Source organism: Bactrocera dorsalis, chromosome 1, assembly GCF_023373825.1.
Source record: "Bactrocera dorsalis isolate Fly_Bdor chromosome 1, ASM2337382v1, whole genome shotgun sequence".
Classification (NCBI taxonomy): domain Eukaryota; kingdom Metazoa; phylum Arthropoda; class Insecta; order Diptera; family Tephritidae; genus Bactrocera; species Bactrocera dorsalis.
Genome location: NC_064303.1, coordinates 83,976,805 through 83,994,808, shown reverse-complemented (window position 1 = coordinate 83,994,808; position 18,004 = coordinate 83,976,805). Strand labels below are relative to the sequence as shown.

The 18,004-nt window shown below is 36.7% G+C and overlaps 1 protein-coding gene across 1 annotated transcript in view; it reads left to right on the top strand.

The window, feature by feature from the left end:
- Positions 1–17,630, top strand: part of LOC105231088 (insulin-like growth factor-binding protein complex acid labile subunit) — a 215,153-nt gene extending 197,523 nt beyond the window's left edge. The window contains exons 13-15 of the mRNA XM_049461337.1: positions 212–374; positions 2,395–2,526; positions 13,386–17,630. Coding sequence (XP_049317294.1) covers positions 212–374; positions 2,395–2,526; positions 13,386–13,900 — 810 coding nt within the window. The 3' untranslated portion in view covers positions 13,901–17,630. The remainder of the gene's footprint in view (positions 1–211; positions 375–2,394; positions 2,527–13,385) is intronic.
- The last annotated feature ends 374 nt before the right edge of the window (positions 17,631–18,004 follow it).

The following is an 18,004-nucleotide window of genomic DNA, read 5'->3' as shown; positions in this document are numbered from 1 at the left end:
ACCCGCAATTTCGTTTGCATTTGTATGCAAATACTTGCAAATGCGAAATCGTGCGCTAGAAGAATTATAGCGCATTTGTTTTTGCATTTGTTACAATCACAACTGTGATTTGTGGCAAATTCCTAGTTTCGTTCCGAATTTATGCGCTTGTTTTTTACGGAACAACGCTGCTTTCGCATATATTTATGTATTTACTAATATTTCGCTGCAGCTCCAGTGGAAATGGGAAACTTATCCGATTTGCTTTTTGCCGAAACCGTTGCGCGGCTCTGAAATCACTGATTTGGACATATCGAAGCTGCATGATTGCTTGGACTACATAACCGATGAGGAGCAGAATGCAGCCAGTACTTCGCACAATTTTCTTGAACGAGGTAAGAATAATTATGCGGGTTTTTGTGAAAGTAATGATTACAATATATTATTCAATGATTACGTCAATAAAGAAGAAGATGCAATGATTACGAAATAAAATAGGTAATGATTACCATAGATTATGCCAATATTACGATATATCAGTAATGATTAAAATATGTTAATGAAAACACACATGAGATCTTGATGGTTTTGAATCCATCAATACGTTCCATTGATTTCAAAAATTGTTTTTGGTTCCAGTAACTGCAAATCATTTTAAAAGAAAATATATGAATACTAGAGGACCCGCCTACGTTTTACTGTGGCTGATACATAGGTAGTACTACTAATACCATCTATATGATTTCTATTAGTTATATTATAAGTATTAGTTAAGGAGTAATCGCATTTTTGATGAAACAACAAAAATTAATCAAAAAGCATGTCGTGCGTTAAGAAAGAATTGGTTTTTGGGGTAAAAATACTATTGAATTTGGGCTGTGCATCAGTGAAATCAATCGAGTCCAATCGATTGTCAGCCTGGTGGACTGCATATTAAGAAACGGTTCTCAAGCGTGGAAAAAAATCGGCTGGCAAGGTTATGGCATCAGTCTTTTGGGATGCCCGTGGTATATTATTCATCGAATGATAAATGAGCCAGTTTTAATTCATTGCATTGTGTATTTGATTGCAGTTCTATTCTACCATTCCCAATATTTAGCAATTTTATTATTTTTCAGGAAGGATCAGTTTGAAATTGTACGCATATATGTATTCATCGTTCCCGTTTAAATATTGTATTGCTCTGTGCAATGCTTCGAAAAGATTTCTGTATATCCCCTTGAACATACACACAAAATTTCATCAAAATCGGTCCATCCGTTTAGGAGCAGTTCAAATGCAAACACACGGTCAGAAGATTTATATATATAAAGATATAACTTCTATAGCCATATTCGTGCTTTTTTATAATTTAAAGCTTTATTTAAGAAAAAACATGTAGAATGGCACTATTCAATAAACTGCTCATCTGAAGCTATAGCTTTTTCCAATCGTTCTGCAAAATTGTGGATACCTTTCCAATAGAACTCCGCTAGCTTGACGGCCAATTTTTGAAACCCTCTTCTGATATGAGCCGTATTCCAGTGAGGGCGTTCCGCAATGACCGAAACAAGTGGTAATCTGAAGAAGCTTAAGAATAGCAAAGCCTCAGGGGTCGATGAATTATCGACTGAGCTGTTTAAAGCCGGCAGCAAGAAGCTGTTAAATCACATGCTTCAATTGCTAAGCATGATTTGGTCAGATGAATATGTGCCCAATGACTGAAATATGAGTTTACTACGTCCCATCTGCAAGAAGGGTTATCCCGGAATCTGTGTTAATTATCAAGGGATCAGCTTTCTTAACATTGCATATACAGATTCAGCCCCTTGTAAGAAAACTGATTTGACGTTATCAGTTTGGGTTTACAATCGCATGTCTACCATAAACCAGATTTTCACAATACGTCAAGGAGAGGCACGTTCTAAAGCGGTGAGGCTAAACTACCCAGCAAAGCTAGTGGAAAATTATTGCTTCAGTGACTTCAAATATTCTTCTTGTATTTTGTAACAATCTTATTTATTTTTTAATTATTTTGGCCACACAGGACGACCGGTAAGTCGCTATCATGATTTAAAAGTGGTAATTTTCGGTTTCCAAGCCGAATATAGATATGGACCCAATAAAAGCCATTAACTTTATTTCTTAACTTTGCGAACACGCTTTGCACTCGTATAAACCTTATTGAAACTAAGTTGATTAAAAAGCAGCAATTAATAATTTACAAAATCATGCAGTAATTGAGTAAAGAGCAAACTGGCAAGCATAATCAGGGGTTCCGTTGCCCTACAACGAACTTACAGTGGCTTTTGTTACCTAGTTGCCTTACCATAATGAGTATAATCACTTGGTTTTGCACTTTTCTTAATACAACTATTTTCCTTCTCCATTCCTTTATTTACTCATCATTTTCACCCTTCACTTGTTTACTTTTAGGTGGCCTTAATACTCTCGCCATACTTGGTGGCATTATATTGGTTTTAATCGTTGTCATCATACTGGCTATGGCTGTTTGTTTTTCCAAGCGACGAGCACGTTACTATACACGTGAGGATCGACTGAACGGAGGTGAGTAGCGAATGAAAGTGAAAGCGAATTGGTGATTATGCCATACGGATTAATGACGATAATTGTCGAGTATTTTTGGTAGTGTCGAGTGTTATGTTATATATAAAAAGAGAAGTTTACACCATGGATAGAAGTACTTGTATATATTTTGCAGAAGCCTTGAAAAATGATGAAAAATAAGAAAGATCAATATCGCATTTATTTCATTCGTTGAAATAATCTCGAAGTCCTCAAAATGCTAATAACTAATAACAATGTTCGCGCAAAACTTCATTGCTATAGTGGCTCAATTTAAATAATTTCTTCAAAGATTTCACTGTTGCCTTGGACAATAAGCTATGACGGATTTGCTGAAGATATTTCATTAAGAAAAGTTTTCATAAAAGTACTTCATTCCGACCGTTCAGATTTAATGAACTATATGATATAGTGGTCCGATCTGAACATTTTCTTCGGATATTGTACCATTGCCTTAAACAGTAATCTAGAATACCAAATTTCTTGAAAATATTTCGTCAAATAAAAGTTCAGTTTGAATGGCAGATACGAGTATAGTAGTTTGTTAGCGATGGTTCCCAAAAATGAGCAATTTCTTCGGGAGAAAAGAAAATGATCGAAATTTCATATAGACATCCCAAAATTTGAGGGATAAATCGATTAAGGTCGCTACGCTAATCATTTAGGTTAGGTTAAGTTAGGTTAATCTGATAGGCCAATAAGTCACGCTTAAACCAGTTTGGTCCTTTGCGATACCAGATGAGTTCACTTGCTAAGGAATGTTAGCAGTACACCATTCTTGGCAATCTCGTCTACTACTCGTATATATTTCATTGTCCTCGATGCCTTTGGGGCCTGGAAGCCAGTAGAAGTGAAGTGGCTTACTTCTGACAACATGTTCACTGCTGCCCTGCTTCCCAAGACATTTCTGACCGATATGCGATACGAGGTTACTGCCTCAATTGCTGCTCATTTACATAGTACGAGTACATAAATGGCAAACTTAATATATTCTGTTCTGGGTATAAATATAGCATTGTTTTACCAATTTTTTAGTGAGAAGCAGGCTACTGTTATTACATATATACGGTATATCAGTTGCTACCAAGTATTTCTTTATAACTTAGTGAAAAAAGAGAGAAAATTTTTAAAAATATTCAGAAATATTTTATACAAATTTGTACGAATGAGTATACTAATATTTACAGTTTAAATTTCTCGTCGAGTAATAAACAAGAGAAATGTGAAATTGAAGTGAACGAATTACTGAGTTAACCGTGAATATTTCATACTCCACAACTGTTGCCGAGGCAAAAACCATAATTAAAACAGCCGGAGAAGCGAAGTAAAAAAATTGGTGAGTTTTCACTATTTGCACGCGGACAAAATGTTTTACACCGGTAAGAAAACAAAGGCTTAGCAGGGATAATGGCTATACCATTGTAAGCCAGCTGCTGGACCATTTTCCATGGCAACCCCTGCAACATGGCTAACTGTTTTGTTTTGTACAAAAACCTTAACCCGAAAATAACAATGACGAGAAAAACGAATTACAAGCGTAGAGATAATTTAAAGTATTTTGTCATTCCCGAATTATGCTGGTAATGAGCAAAGCTTTAAAGCTTACTAGGTTTACTAAGCTTCTTAATATTGTCCATTTAATGCGATTAGCAAGCGATTATGACATAGAATCTACGAAGAGAATTACGAACGACAGTGTTTCCTATTAAATTGCTCACATTGCCTACAAATGAAACAGTTTTAAATTAATTTCAAAATGCTCTAAGAATAATAAATAAATCAAAAGCACATAAAATGTGCGAAGACGCAAAACCTGATGTTAAGAAAGTGGTAACCCCAAGAGCAAGCAATAAACTAGATCCAATTAATTTAAATGTTGCTCGAAAAGAGGCAAGAAAAGCCAAAAGTGCAAATTAAGAAAATGTTCTTGGAAAACTCAGAAAAACACGCCGCCTAGTATGTTCAAGTTAACTTGTTGCAAGAAAAAAAAACTTTTGCTTAAACCTCACAACGCTACTCCAAACCAAATAGGTGTTGAGGCAAACGGCCTGGAGTCTGAGCAGTAACGCCAGGAGCAAGGAGAGCAAAAAGTGGGGAAACGTGAAAACTCAGAAAGAAATATGAACAGGCAACGCCACCCCTTCCCAGCATGTCCCTCTGCTGCCTACCCCGTCGCTGACACAACCCTTTGGGCATAGAACCACAGGCGCAAGGGGTCACGCAGTATGCAAGCTTTCGTCATTGCAAACAGCATGGCTTATTAACTTTCTCCGCTGCGTAGCTGGGGAGACAGAGAGACGGGTAAGCTCGCATTTAAGGCTGTAGACCGCGAAAAGTGTGAAGAAAAAATTTAAATTGCTAAAAAGATGCATTGAAGAGAAAGTGAAAATGCAGAATTAAAACATAAACGAAAATGAACTCGAGTGCCACTTGGGAGAACGGAAGTAAAAAAGTGAAAAAAAAAATTTGCACTTAATTAATGAGGGGCCACGGCGGCTTGCTGTGAGATCCCCTTCCAGCAGCGCACGAAGGTGAAGTTTTAATGAAAAATAGAGGTTGAATGCAGCAGTAGCTGAATTAAAATCAACTCGGCTAAAAAGTGAGAGAGTCGGTAAATATTTGTATAAGATGGCGCAAATAATGAAGTGGCATCAAATTATGCAGCTATTAAATTAACAAATATTTATTTGATCTGCTACTGCGGTTATAATAATGAGTGCGGTTTAAGTTTATCTTCGAGTAGCGCGCTGTTGGCGTTTCTCATGTTGCTTCAAATTAAGTAAAGCTCACGCTCTATTACTCTCGAGAAAAGGGAACACCAAATTACCCTTAATAATAAACAAGCCTTAGGAAACCCTATTTCTCTACTTTTCTCTGAGGCAGTTGGAGCCCCATTTTGCTTATTGGTATCAGTTAGTTTGTAATGGTATAAAGACTTTACTAAATTGAGAACAATTAGTGAAAGGGACCACTTATAAAATAAAATTCTTTCTAGAATTTTTCTCCAGTTAGAGATACAGAAGTATTTTTTCGGAAGTTGACTTTATTGATACAACTTTTGTACCGATTCTGTCGTCTTTGTCTATTACTTTCCTTATTGGTTATTCAAAATACCAATTTAAGGTAACTGAGAGTTAGAAACCAGAATGGTTATTAAAAAGTGATCTAAGTAGAGGTACTGAACTGAAGCCGATCGACCTTCCCAACCGACATCACTTCGTTCGATTGGCTCTTGAAAAGTTCCAAACAGATCCGACGTTTTCCAGTCGAAATTTGCCGCATTTGGGGCAAAAAGCAACCTGGAGAGCTTCAAGAGCTGCCATTTCATCCAAAAAAAAAAGGTGTGGTTTTTGAAGCGGTGGAATCATCGGTCCATATATCTTCAAAAACGATGTCGTGGAGCACGTACCCGTCTATGGCGATCGTTATCGCGCCATGATAACGGACTACTTGATGCCCACAATTGAAGCTCGTGATCTCGGCGGAATTTGGTTTTAACAAAACGGCGCCACTTCCCACACATCGCATCAAACAAATGATTTACTAAGAGAACACTTCGGTGAGCAGATAATTTCACGTTTTGGGCCGGTCGATTAACCACCAAGATCCCTTCGTTAAACTTTTTCCTGTTCGGATATGTAAAGTCTAAAGTCTATGCAGACAATACCGCTTCCATTTAGGAAGCAAGACATCTGGAGTATCACTCACCAGTTACCTGTCGAAATGCTCGAACGAATCATCAAAAATTTGTCTCAACGGATAGACCATCTGAGACGTAGCCGTGGCCGACATTTGATAGAGATAATATATTTTTAAAAGAGAAATGCCAAAGAATGTTTTTTTGAATAATATTGAACATTCCCCTTTAAATTTGAAGTTTCTGGGTCTTGTCTTTAAAAAATAAAGGAACCTAAAAATGAATCACCCTTTATAAGCAGATAACTGGTTATAAAGTAATTAGATAATCGATACGATATAAAGTTAAACGGAAACACGAAGTTGGGATGATAATAAGCTCGCAGCCTTTGAAGAAATAAATTTCTATCAAAATTCCGATTTGTTATTTTCCATATAAGTCATCGAAAACCACCAGTCAGAGTTATCTTCAACACAACATGCATACCAAAATTCATCTTTTGTCCCAAATTAGGTCGCACTTTTGGCGATTTTTTCCAATCTGACGGAATTCATAGACCGGAATTTGTCCGAATCGCCAATATCGGACCACCATAACTTATAGCTGACATACGTTCTGATCTATCAATTATATGTCCTTGTATGGAAAACTTTTTTGTAGAGATATCTTCACGGAATTTGATCCGACTTTAATAACAGTAATCAAGTCGTGTGTGGAAAACTTTCTTATTTGTTAAGTACCTTCACGAAATTTGGTACAGGTTATTAACAAAAGCATCTCTTCAACCTACGTAGAAATTGCTCAAATCGGACCACTATAGCATATAGCTGCCTTACAAATTGAACCATCAAAATCAGGTGCTTGTATGGAAGGTTTTGTATTCGTTAGAAGTATTATAACACCGGTGGAACCGAAGCTAACATTTTTTCTTGGTTTTTAATAGCACCGTGTTGACTACTATAAACCGATTACCAAATATTGCACTTATAAATGTGCTCCATTAATTTCAAAAAAAGTTACAAAGTCAAGTATTTCAGTCAATAGTCATAAATAAAAACTACAAAAAATTTAAAGCCTCATAAAGCAACAAAATACAGTGAGCAACTGTTTATTAATAAACCAACACAAAAAGCTCTTAAAAGTGAAATTTCACCTCAACATTTTACTACTCGCCGCCTTTATATCTAAGCAAAGCAATCATTTAAGCACTCGTAATTGCCAAAATCCAATTTCTTCCGCTGCTCGAACTTCCAAAGCATCACGCCACTCAATGCAACAGTGTAGGAAAGTTGGCTTGTTGTTTCGCGTTTCCGCTTTGCCACGTTAACGATGTCGTTTTCCTTTATGGCCTGCTGTGTTGCAGCACAGAGAGTGTCGGAAAGCAGCTATCGCCATTTTTCAAACTGTAAAAGCAATCCTGCGGCGCGCACTAACTTACTACCCGCTCATAAAAAAGTAGAAATGAATAAAGGAGCAATAACAACTACAACAAGAACAACACCAAAACTCCAGTGCGCCAATAATAATATTAACGGTAATGATAGTTGTAGAATCGCAGAAAAACAGCCAAAGGTCGCATATGTATGTGTGTGTGTGTGTGTGTGGAGCCACACAAACCATTATCGACAGCAGCACCAAAGCAAAGTGGGGAAACTGCGGCGGACACAGCGCCAGCGGCAAAAACGGAAGTGAACTTTTGAAAAACTTTGAACACACTTTCTTTTCATTTTGTTTCCTTTTTGGTGGGGGTTCGATAGTTATGTTGGAAGTGCTCGGCAGTGTAAAGCAGAGTCAACAAAAAAAGCGCAAAACAAAAACATAAAATACGATCTGTGAAGAAATTAAAAGTAAACAAGCAAACGACAAAGCAAACGTGATCTGTGCTGTGCTAGTCAGCTGGAAAGTTCGGTTTGTTCGACTGTTTGTGGCAGAAAAGATTACAAAAGTAATATGGCTTGTTGTTTGCCATATCATTAATTACTTCATCTGGACCTATTTTAATATCCCAGTGCACTGCAATGACAGCAAGTGCACTCAGCCGCTCATTGCCCATCACACTGCGTGGTAAATTTTGTATTCTTTTTAAGGTTTAAGAAGTTCTTTCGAAGGAAGCGGTCGTCACTGGAAGAGTTGGTAAAATTGTAAGCAGGTAGTGAATATGTTTAAAGTACGTTGCATCGCAATGTTGCAGTAATTTCAACACTTCTATGCTTGGATCTATTGTTGATAAGCTGGCACACCACAATCGATACTCTGATTTTAATGCTGTCATTGATATTTGCTCCTCGAAGTAAATAGTTAAAGTTTTTAATTCTTCGGCATTATCAATTGCAGCAAAACCTGGGAGTAGAATTTGAAATGACGAGAGTATGTCCTCATTCACTAATAAACGTTTTGTCATGTTTTGAATCAGAGCATCAACGCATGGAATAAATATTGTAACTCTGAAGTGGCTTTCAGGGGTTGTGCAAGGTGGATTAGCACGAGTAGTTTGACGCGAAGTCACTCTAGGCACAATAAGATCTGTGTCAAAAAGATCTTTAGACATTTGTGATGCTGTTTTGAAAATATCGTTGAAAAAACCATCCGCTGTTTCTCTTATCTGGTGCAGAGTTCTTATTAATTCTTTGGCTCGGTTCATTGCTGATACAAAGTCCATAGATTTTTCTTAGAGTTGCACAGACAGTGGCAGCGTTAAGCTGAACAATTGCTCACAGACGTATGGACTAAGCAAAAAATCGCTTTTCTCTACCGCTGCTAAGAAGGCTGATGCTTTAGACGAAATGGACCATGTCTTACTCGAAATTATTTCCAAACTTAGTGCAATGAATTTGAAAAGCTCCACAAAGCTTATAATGCTTTCATGCCTTTCTATAAACCTTGTTTCACAAAGGCGAACAAGTCGTCTTTTTTTGCTTTCTGGTGCGTGCTTCTGTATAACGTCCTGGAAAGTTGTGTTTGCATTTGAATGATTTCTAAATAAATTTGCTATTTCATTGACAATACCAAGGCAGTTCCGTATTGAAGGTAATGACATAGTATTAGAAAGCGCAAGGTTCAATCGGTGACTAGCGCAATGAACATATCGTGCTTTTGGATACAATTGTCTTATCCTGGTTTGCACTCCACTTAAATGCCCTGACATGTTTGCTGCTCCGTCATATCCCTGTCCAACCAACTTCGCCATATCAAGATGGAGATCTGTACAACGCTTAAGTATGACTTTTAATAAGTTTTCAGTCACCGTCTAGTGTAGTTGCGCACGACTGTTATAGGTTTGAGCTGGGTTGTGTATAAGAGTTTCAAAAGATTCAGTCAGTGATAAATCTTTCTTATTTGCGTTTTATTTAAAAAATTTCCTTATTTGGGGGGGGGCTTCAGCCCTATAGCCCCCCCCCCCCCCCCCCCTGGCTACGTGCCTGACGATCTGTGAAGAAATTAAAAGTAAACAAGCAAACTACAAAGCAAACGTGATCTGTGCTGTGCTAGTCAGCTGGAAAGTTCGGTTTGTTCGACTGTTTGTGGCAGAAAAGATTACAAACCAGGAAATGGCTTGTTGTTGCGCACATATGCACACGCACATTTATTGTGTATATGCAAATAAAATAGAAGTTTTAAAACCCCTAGAATTTGTACAAATTTTGCAGCATTATAAACTTCAGCTTTTGTTTCTCCATTTGAGTGTAGTGAAGTTTTAATGGCTAGACAAACTGTGGTAACCACACAATGTGCCAGTACTGAGTGTTCGCAGCGAAAGAAACTCAACCAATCAAAGTGGTACCATCTAAATCATATTTTGAATGTTATGCAATTCTTTAGAACTTTTAAATTTTTTGAACAAACATAATATTCTTTTGGTGGAATTTCGCAATCGGTCAACTACAAATACAAGACATCGATTGTGTATTTTTTTTACAAAGTTGCAAAGGAGAGTATTATAGTTTTGTTCACATAACGGTTCTTTGTAAGTCCTAAAACTAAAAGAGTCAGATATAGGGTTATATGTATATACCAAAGTGATCAGGGTGACGAGTAGAGTTGAAATCTGTCCGTCCGTCCGTGCAAGCTGTAACTTGAGTAAAAATTGAGATATCATAATGAAACTTGGTAAACGTATTTCTTGGCTCCATAAGAAGGTTAAGTTCGAAGATGGGCAAAATCGGCCCACTGCCACTCCCACAAAATGGCCAAAACCGAAAACCTATAAACTGTCATAACTAAGCCATAAGTAAAGATATTAAAGTGAAATTTGGCACAAAGAATCGCATTAGGGAGCGTCATATTTGGACGTAATTTTTTTGGAAAAGTGGGCGTGGCCCCGCCCCCTACTACGTTTTTTGTACATATCTCGGAAACTACTATAGCTATGTTAACCAAACTCTATAGAGTCATTTCCATCAGGCATTTCCATATACAGTTCAAAAATGGAAGAAATCGGATAATAACCACGCCCACCTCCCATGGGCATGGCGTCGCCCATTTTCAATTAAAACCATATTTCACGAACTACTAATCTAATTAATTTTACAGCAAAATAAAAAAATATGTAAATGACGGATAATGAAATCTCGATTATCACCTTATCATGCGAGAGTATAAAATGTTCGGTGACACCCGAACTTAGCCCTTCCTTACTTGTTTGACTTGAACTAGGTTAACAACAGCTAAAATATTTGGACCCAAGGAACCAGTCGAGCAATTTGATCAGGCATTACAAATTCGCGATTCGGTAATTTTTCCACTCCAAGTCCAATTATAGCCAGATTAAGTAGATATAAGTCTTTCAGAATATCAATATAATCTGTGGCACACTTTAAACCATCGATCTGCCGAAACACACCCAGCTCATTTCACAGAAAACAACTGCAAGCTTTCAGTGACCCATCTTCAAATTTCACTATTTGGTATTTAGTGCAATCCTGTACACCAACCTGTTTGTCAGTTCGTGTTCATGCAGCGCATGTAAACTTATTCGATTAATTTCGTCTGATTAATTTAAGTAATTTTCTAACTTTTTACAAAGAAATCGTCCTGCATGATATAAATAAGTTAAAATTATATTCTAATACTGATCCAGATTTCTTACTACATGGTTCCTTAAAAAATTTGAGAAATATATGCAATTACCTTTAACAACGGTATTATTTAATTCATCTCTCAAACTATTTCAATACATAACAATCACTATTGCATAAGAGTGGATTATCGATTTATAGCTGGAGGGGAAATGCAAAATTATCGGCAAAACCTAACTTTTTGCAGCTATTATCACTGCTCAAATAACTTTTCGAAGGGTTCTTTAATTTCATGCTTTCAGTATGAATTTCTTAAAGCGAAATCTACTCTAAATATTTGCTTGATTTTGTGAACTACAAGTACATATCATTGAGTTTTATGAACAAGAAGAATACTGATGTTACATATATACGCTGACTTCAAAATTATCCATATTTCACTCGGTTCTCGAGCAAAAACTTGATCTTCTTGATTTTCAGGCAAGATTTACACACGCGCAACTGCGTCCAGGCCCCGCTTTTTACTGTGTAGCAGATTTGCTGCAAATTTCTGGATAAGCCCCCATTTAGCTTCGCTCTCCCGCATGACGCTGTTTAAATTGTCCGCGGTGCGTTCTCATTGCCATCGCACACATTCAAAGATTTCTCGTCGTCTTCTGTCGAGTCGTTCTATAGGCAAGACGGCTCTTCAAATTTTCCCATTTTGTGAAGAAGCTTTTTGAAGTATCCGTGACCGGATAACAGCTGGATTGTTTAAAAGTCGACCTTTCCAAATTTATGGCTTGTCCATAAGTGTAGGTCCTTTGTTAGTCTCGCCGTCGATCTGCCGCAACTGTTGTCCTCCCATCTTCGTTGTCATGTTGTTATTGCACTTTCTTTATTTGTTCTATTGCGCTCTTGTTTTTTTCGAATGTTTAGTTTTAGCACACACATCATTTTCCTATCCCATGCCAGAAGGTCAATTGGGGCATTATCGCTTATAACTAATATTGCATCGCCAGAAACTGTTCGGTAGACTGGTGCTACTCTGAGGGCTGCGGTGTGGTGCACTCTGGCCACTACTTTACACCGGTTTTCCTTTTTAAGCACATCTGCCCAGATCTTAGCTCCGTAAAATAGTACGCTGATAGTCATCGACATTAGGAGCTAACTTTCCTGTGGCGTGCTGGATTTGTACGTCTAAGTAGTTTACTGTTTTTTGTACTCTAAGAATATCCGTACGACGATGATGTTAAGCTTTTTAATTCAATAATATTTTTTAAATAAAAACAACTTGATTTCGATCGATCAATTTGTAAGGCAGCTACCTATTTTGTACAAAGGGCATGTCAAAAATTTTAAACCGATATCGAAAAAACTGAGGACATGGCTAAATCTACTCAGTTTGTCGTTTACTTCTGGGTGTTACAAACTTCGCAGCAAACTTAATATTCGCTGTTGAGGGTATAAAAATGCTTCATAATAATTCCACACTTTTCGGAACAGTGAAAGGATAAAATATTATACCTATCTTATTTTTTAAACCACATGCCATAAAATTAACTAATTTGTGACTATCTTTTGATTTGTGTCGAAAATATTAACATAAATATATTTTCATTAAAATTAACCTTAGTTATAGTATAATATAAACTCAAACGAAGAGACTAAGTTTGATATATTTCATAATGGTTTTATTGGGAATATGGAAGCCAAAGATACCGATTTAATTGACATCATATTCAGCCCTAAACATCATAACGGTTTAAGGTCAGCTGGAAAGCCGGAAAATACTATGCATGCGAGAACAAGCCACCAACATTTAAAAATGATAATTTATATACACCGATGTATTAAATATTAAGTCTGAGATAAGATTCGTGGTAGTTTTTAAACCGATTTTATAAGTTTTTGGTTTTAAACTAGTTTTCCTAAGACTTTATATCCGAAAATTTGATATTTACATATATTGAATTTAATAAAATGTCACTAAAACCACATCTTAGTACCATTCTCTATAGCAAACGATAATTTTGTATCATAATTTGTTGTTTAATACTACAATAAATTGTTGCTATAAAGTTCCTATAAATTCAGCCTCCACTCAAAATTAACAAAAGATATTAGTAAAACCATAAAATAGGAAAACTTTCCCTAAATTAATTTCAAAATATATTAATGTCAATTTTTTTCTTCCACCCACTCTTTAGGTGAGAGCGGCAAGTGCATCGAAAAGGGTTTGGAAACCAGTAACGGAAATGGCGTAAACGGCGGTAGCCCTCCTGAGCACGCTAAGACGCCTACCACTCCCACTAATGAAATCAACTTCAAATTTCCCATCGACGATCGAGTTTGCACCATCGACGAGCTGGTGTTGCCACCCGCACCACCACCACCTAGCAAAGAACCGCCATCGCAGCTGCCACCGCCACCACCAGCCACAGCAAATAGCGTACTGAATAGTCTAACTTATAATAGTTGTACCGGCAATAATACGGCCACCGCCCTGGCGGCAGTAGCTGCAGCGGCCACCGTCATACCACCCGGTGCGCCATCGGCTGCGGGTGCCGCGGCCACCATGTCGCCAGCACACAATAATCTACCATCTGAAGCCATCGTTGTTGTGCTGCCCACACCGCCAACGCATTATAAAACCGAACAACAACTGCAACAACCCCAGCAACTGCAGCTGACCACAATCGAACCGCTGATCAGCGTGAACTGACCGATGGCTATTGATGTTGCAAGCGCCTCAGCCACCGCAGCAGCCACAAATAAAAATGTCAACACACCAGCGACGACGTTGGCGTTTTCGCCATTGACCGCGAAAACGGGGAAAACGATAGAAAGGGGAAGGCAAGTGGCGTTTACAACCACGACGCACACGTAAGTGCTCGCCACCAATATGTACACAAGCTGCAAGTGTAGCGAAGCGGAGTTATATTTTTTATCATTCGAAAACATTTAACGATAACTATTTTTAAGAAACCTACAAATAAGATTGTGTAAAACGAAACAAATTCGTCGTAAGCAGAAACGATTAGAATTGAGAAGTGTGGAGTATTTCCAGTACTGACTCTATCACTCAGTCTGACCCGACACTAAAGCCTCATATTGGACCAGTAACGGATCTATAAATTCGTTACAGAACGTATTTTTTCTTTCAAAAGTTTTTAATATTGTGGGTTAAACTTCAGAATTTCCCAGTGTGGGGTCTTGGACACCCATATCTAAGCCCCCCTTCAACTCCGCCACTGCTTTGGACAACTGGAAAATATCAAATTTCAAATTTTTGATGGGTGTTTCGCTGAGCTCTTGCTCTTATTTGCTTACATGAAATTATTTACATATTACATAAGAGTTAAAGTTTGAGGTCGCAACAGAAGAAAAAATTAGATATTTTTTCGTTGAAGACAAGAAGTATTAGAAAAAATCCCTTCTATATGTAAATACTTTTATTAACATATAGTAAGTTCAAATGTGGAACTCTTTTAAGAGCTCAGATGTTTTAAGCAAAATTGCTAAATTTTTTTCAACTTAACCTCATCTTCCCTCGTTTTCTGTAAGTTCATACCCGGTTTATTTTTAGGCTTGTATAGTTCGACAGACGTACTCTAGCTCCCATAGCCTACATTCATAATTCCAACTTCACTATACATAACCCTATCGTCCGATAACTCTCCTCTGCCCAGTAGTAAAGACTCTTCACACCTTCACACACCACTTGAGCCTAGTAAACCACCAAAGTGTGCACAGTACCACCACAGCATTCATAAACACCCAGATAGTTAATGGCCTTAACCATAACCCAGCGAGATAACGATCGTCGTAGCGTTGGACATGTCAAAAGCCTTTGACACAATCAATCACACTACGCTACTTGAGGACATCGAATAAACAACGCTCCCGCCAGGACAGATGAGGTGGACCATGAACTCGAGTTTCCGCGAGCTTCATTCTGGTTACTACAGCTGGTTAAACTTCTACTTATCTATAATAGACGCCGACGGGGATTAGGTACGCTTTACAACAATAAAACAAAAAACCTTTATAAGCATATGTTCTCTGATACAATCCAATAAAAATTAAACCCCAATAACCCGTTTTTCCAAACTATTATTTCCAACGAAACTGGGATTGGTCCGAGGACTGCTAAGAAATCCTTCCTCCTCCACAAAAATTCACAATATGGCAGTCAAATTTGAAGAACAGAGATTACTTTGAATCGCAGTATGATATGGCTCGCCATCTTATCGAAACTAGCAATTCTCAAAACATTTTGCCTGCTAGCAAGCAGTAATAATAACAAATCAACTACCGATAACAATTTCTATTGAATGTCCCATGTATTTAAAAAAAACATGGCACGAAGAGTTGATGAGAGAGATGCTGGTCCAAATAGTTATCTTTGGTTTTTTTAAAAGTTACTAAATTAGGTATGTTTATTCTCAGTATGTTAACAAGCAGCAAGGTCTAAAATCTACTTAAAAACTATTTAGTTTTCTCTGTGCCTGCGCCTCTGTTTCCAACCAAACAACTTTCATCTTCCATCTTCTCCATTTGGTTTCTAATATTGGAAAACTTCTCTAGTAACCACAGACTTCATGCTTGCAACCCAAGTGAGCACCAACTTATATAACATATACCGTGTTTTGCGTCAGATTCTACCATTGAATCCAACATATGCTCAGTATACATTTACTACTGATGCACGGCATTTAGATGACGCTACTTCATATGTATGCAATGTCTGAGCTTTTGAATGTAATTGAGCCATTTCCATTGATTTAATTGCGGATATTGCGCGATTACAAGATATGATTCAATTCCGCTTGTGCCACAACACGAATACGCACAAGTGAAGATACCCCTTGACACCGGAAAAAAACACTTTATATTGCTACATGCGTACACAGATAGGTACTGGCAGAAGAATGCTTCCTCAGCTGAGCGCACACATACGCTGCAATTTAGTCAACACTCGAGAGCACTCAATGTGATATGGTTCTCTCTCCGGTGAATTTTAATGATTTAATGCAGAAAAGCATACCCAATAACAACAGGCAGTGCGCTACAACAGCGGTTTTCGCAAAATTCAAAAAGAAAAAATCGTTTCAAGCTATTTTTGCTTCATTTCACTCAACTGCACTTCTTCTTCACCTATCTTTGCATTTATGCATTTCCAATTTCCGGTGCAATTAAATATCACGACGCCGCTAATCAAAAATTCCATTTCTAATTTAAAAATACGAAATAATTTTCAATTCAATAATTTCGATAATTGAACTGTACAGATAATATTTCGTTTGCTCATAAATGTATACTTCAATACTCGCATATTTCTGTTGCGCCTAAAAGTATGCTCCAATTACAATCGTTTCTGCTAAGAAGCGCATGAGACAACCATTTTTTGTTTATGAAAACATAACGGTGAATATGTGTGTATAGCGAAAAAATGCGAAAACCTAATGAAGCATAAAATTAGGCGCGGAAGCGTGCCGCAAACGTTTCATTTACTTGATAAGAGAGATTAAGATTAAATATTTAGTGTGTACTACATGCATTTGCTAAGTTTAAGCGATAATGTGTAAGCTATACTAATTATAGCCTGTAAGTAGCGGCGACACATTCAAAATGTGATACTAACAAAAAAACAGAAATTGTGTTTAGCAAATTATAGCAAATAATGTAATAAATTTGCAGAACTAACAAATCGAATACTGATCTATAGGGCTAACAGCATAAGTATATAAGTAATGTAATTTATATATGTGTATATAGTGTGTAAAATGCACTCAATGACATTCAAATGTATGTAACACGTTTACCATATAAGCACATTAGGGGTGTTCATATAAATTAAAATTGTTTTTTTTTAATATATGTGCCTCTATATTCATTGAAAATGCAAGGAGATTATTTTTAATTAAAACTTCATCAAAAATTTCTTTTTTTTAATACAAAAATTATAAAGCAGACCTCTATCCCACAGAGAGTTCATGCTAAAGCGTTGAAAGCGGTAACTTTGCCACGAAATGTGTCTAAATATATTTGTGGCAAATAAGTTGGCAAGTCAGTCGGACCAAAGACTACTTTGCTTTATAAGCAAGTTGTTCCACTGCGGTCCTCATTTGGATCGTAAAAGTTAAATGTCACTTTTCACACACATGCATGGCAAACATTGAAATTCGTGGCGTGTCAAACTCGGCAAAGGTCAGGCAAATCAAATTTGCTGTCGAAAGCCGCGAACATTTTCTCCCGAACTGTCAGTAAAAAATCTTAGTAAAACTAATTGTATTTAAATTTAAACAAGTATTATCCTAAGTGTTGGTTAGTTAGGCTTAAAGCGTTTTAATATTTTAAGCACAAAGCGAAAAGAGTCTTCACAAACGACAAAAGACACAGTAAGTCTACTTATAAGATTTCACAATTTACAATTTATAAAAAAAAAAAAAAAAATTTTAAATTAAAAAATTTAATTAAGTTTTTTTTTAATTTTAACTTTTTTTAATCAGACTTATTTTAAAAATAATTTGTAACAGTAATTAGTAATGCAACAGCATTTACCATAATTGAACACTAGTATCCATAACTTGTATTAAATTTGAACAAATATTATACCCATTACTTTAGCTAATATTTCACACAACAAATGCTCAAAACTTATTTTTACTCAAACAGCGTGGCTCCATGCATTAAGCCTGTTTTATTATACGTTATTGAATAAGTTTATTAAAAATGTTAAAATAAATCTTAAGTACATTTACATTTTAAAAAAAGAAATTTTAATTAACGATTTTTCATTAATAATTATAATAAACTTACATTC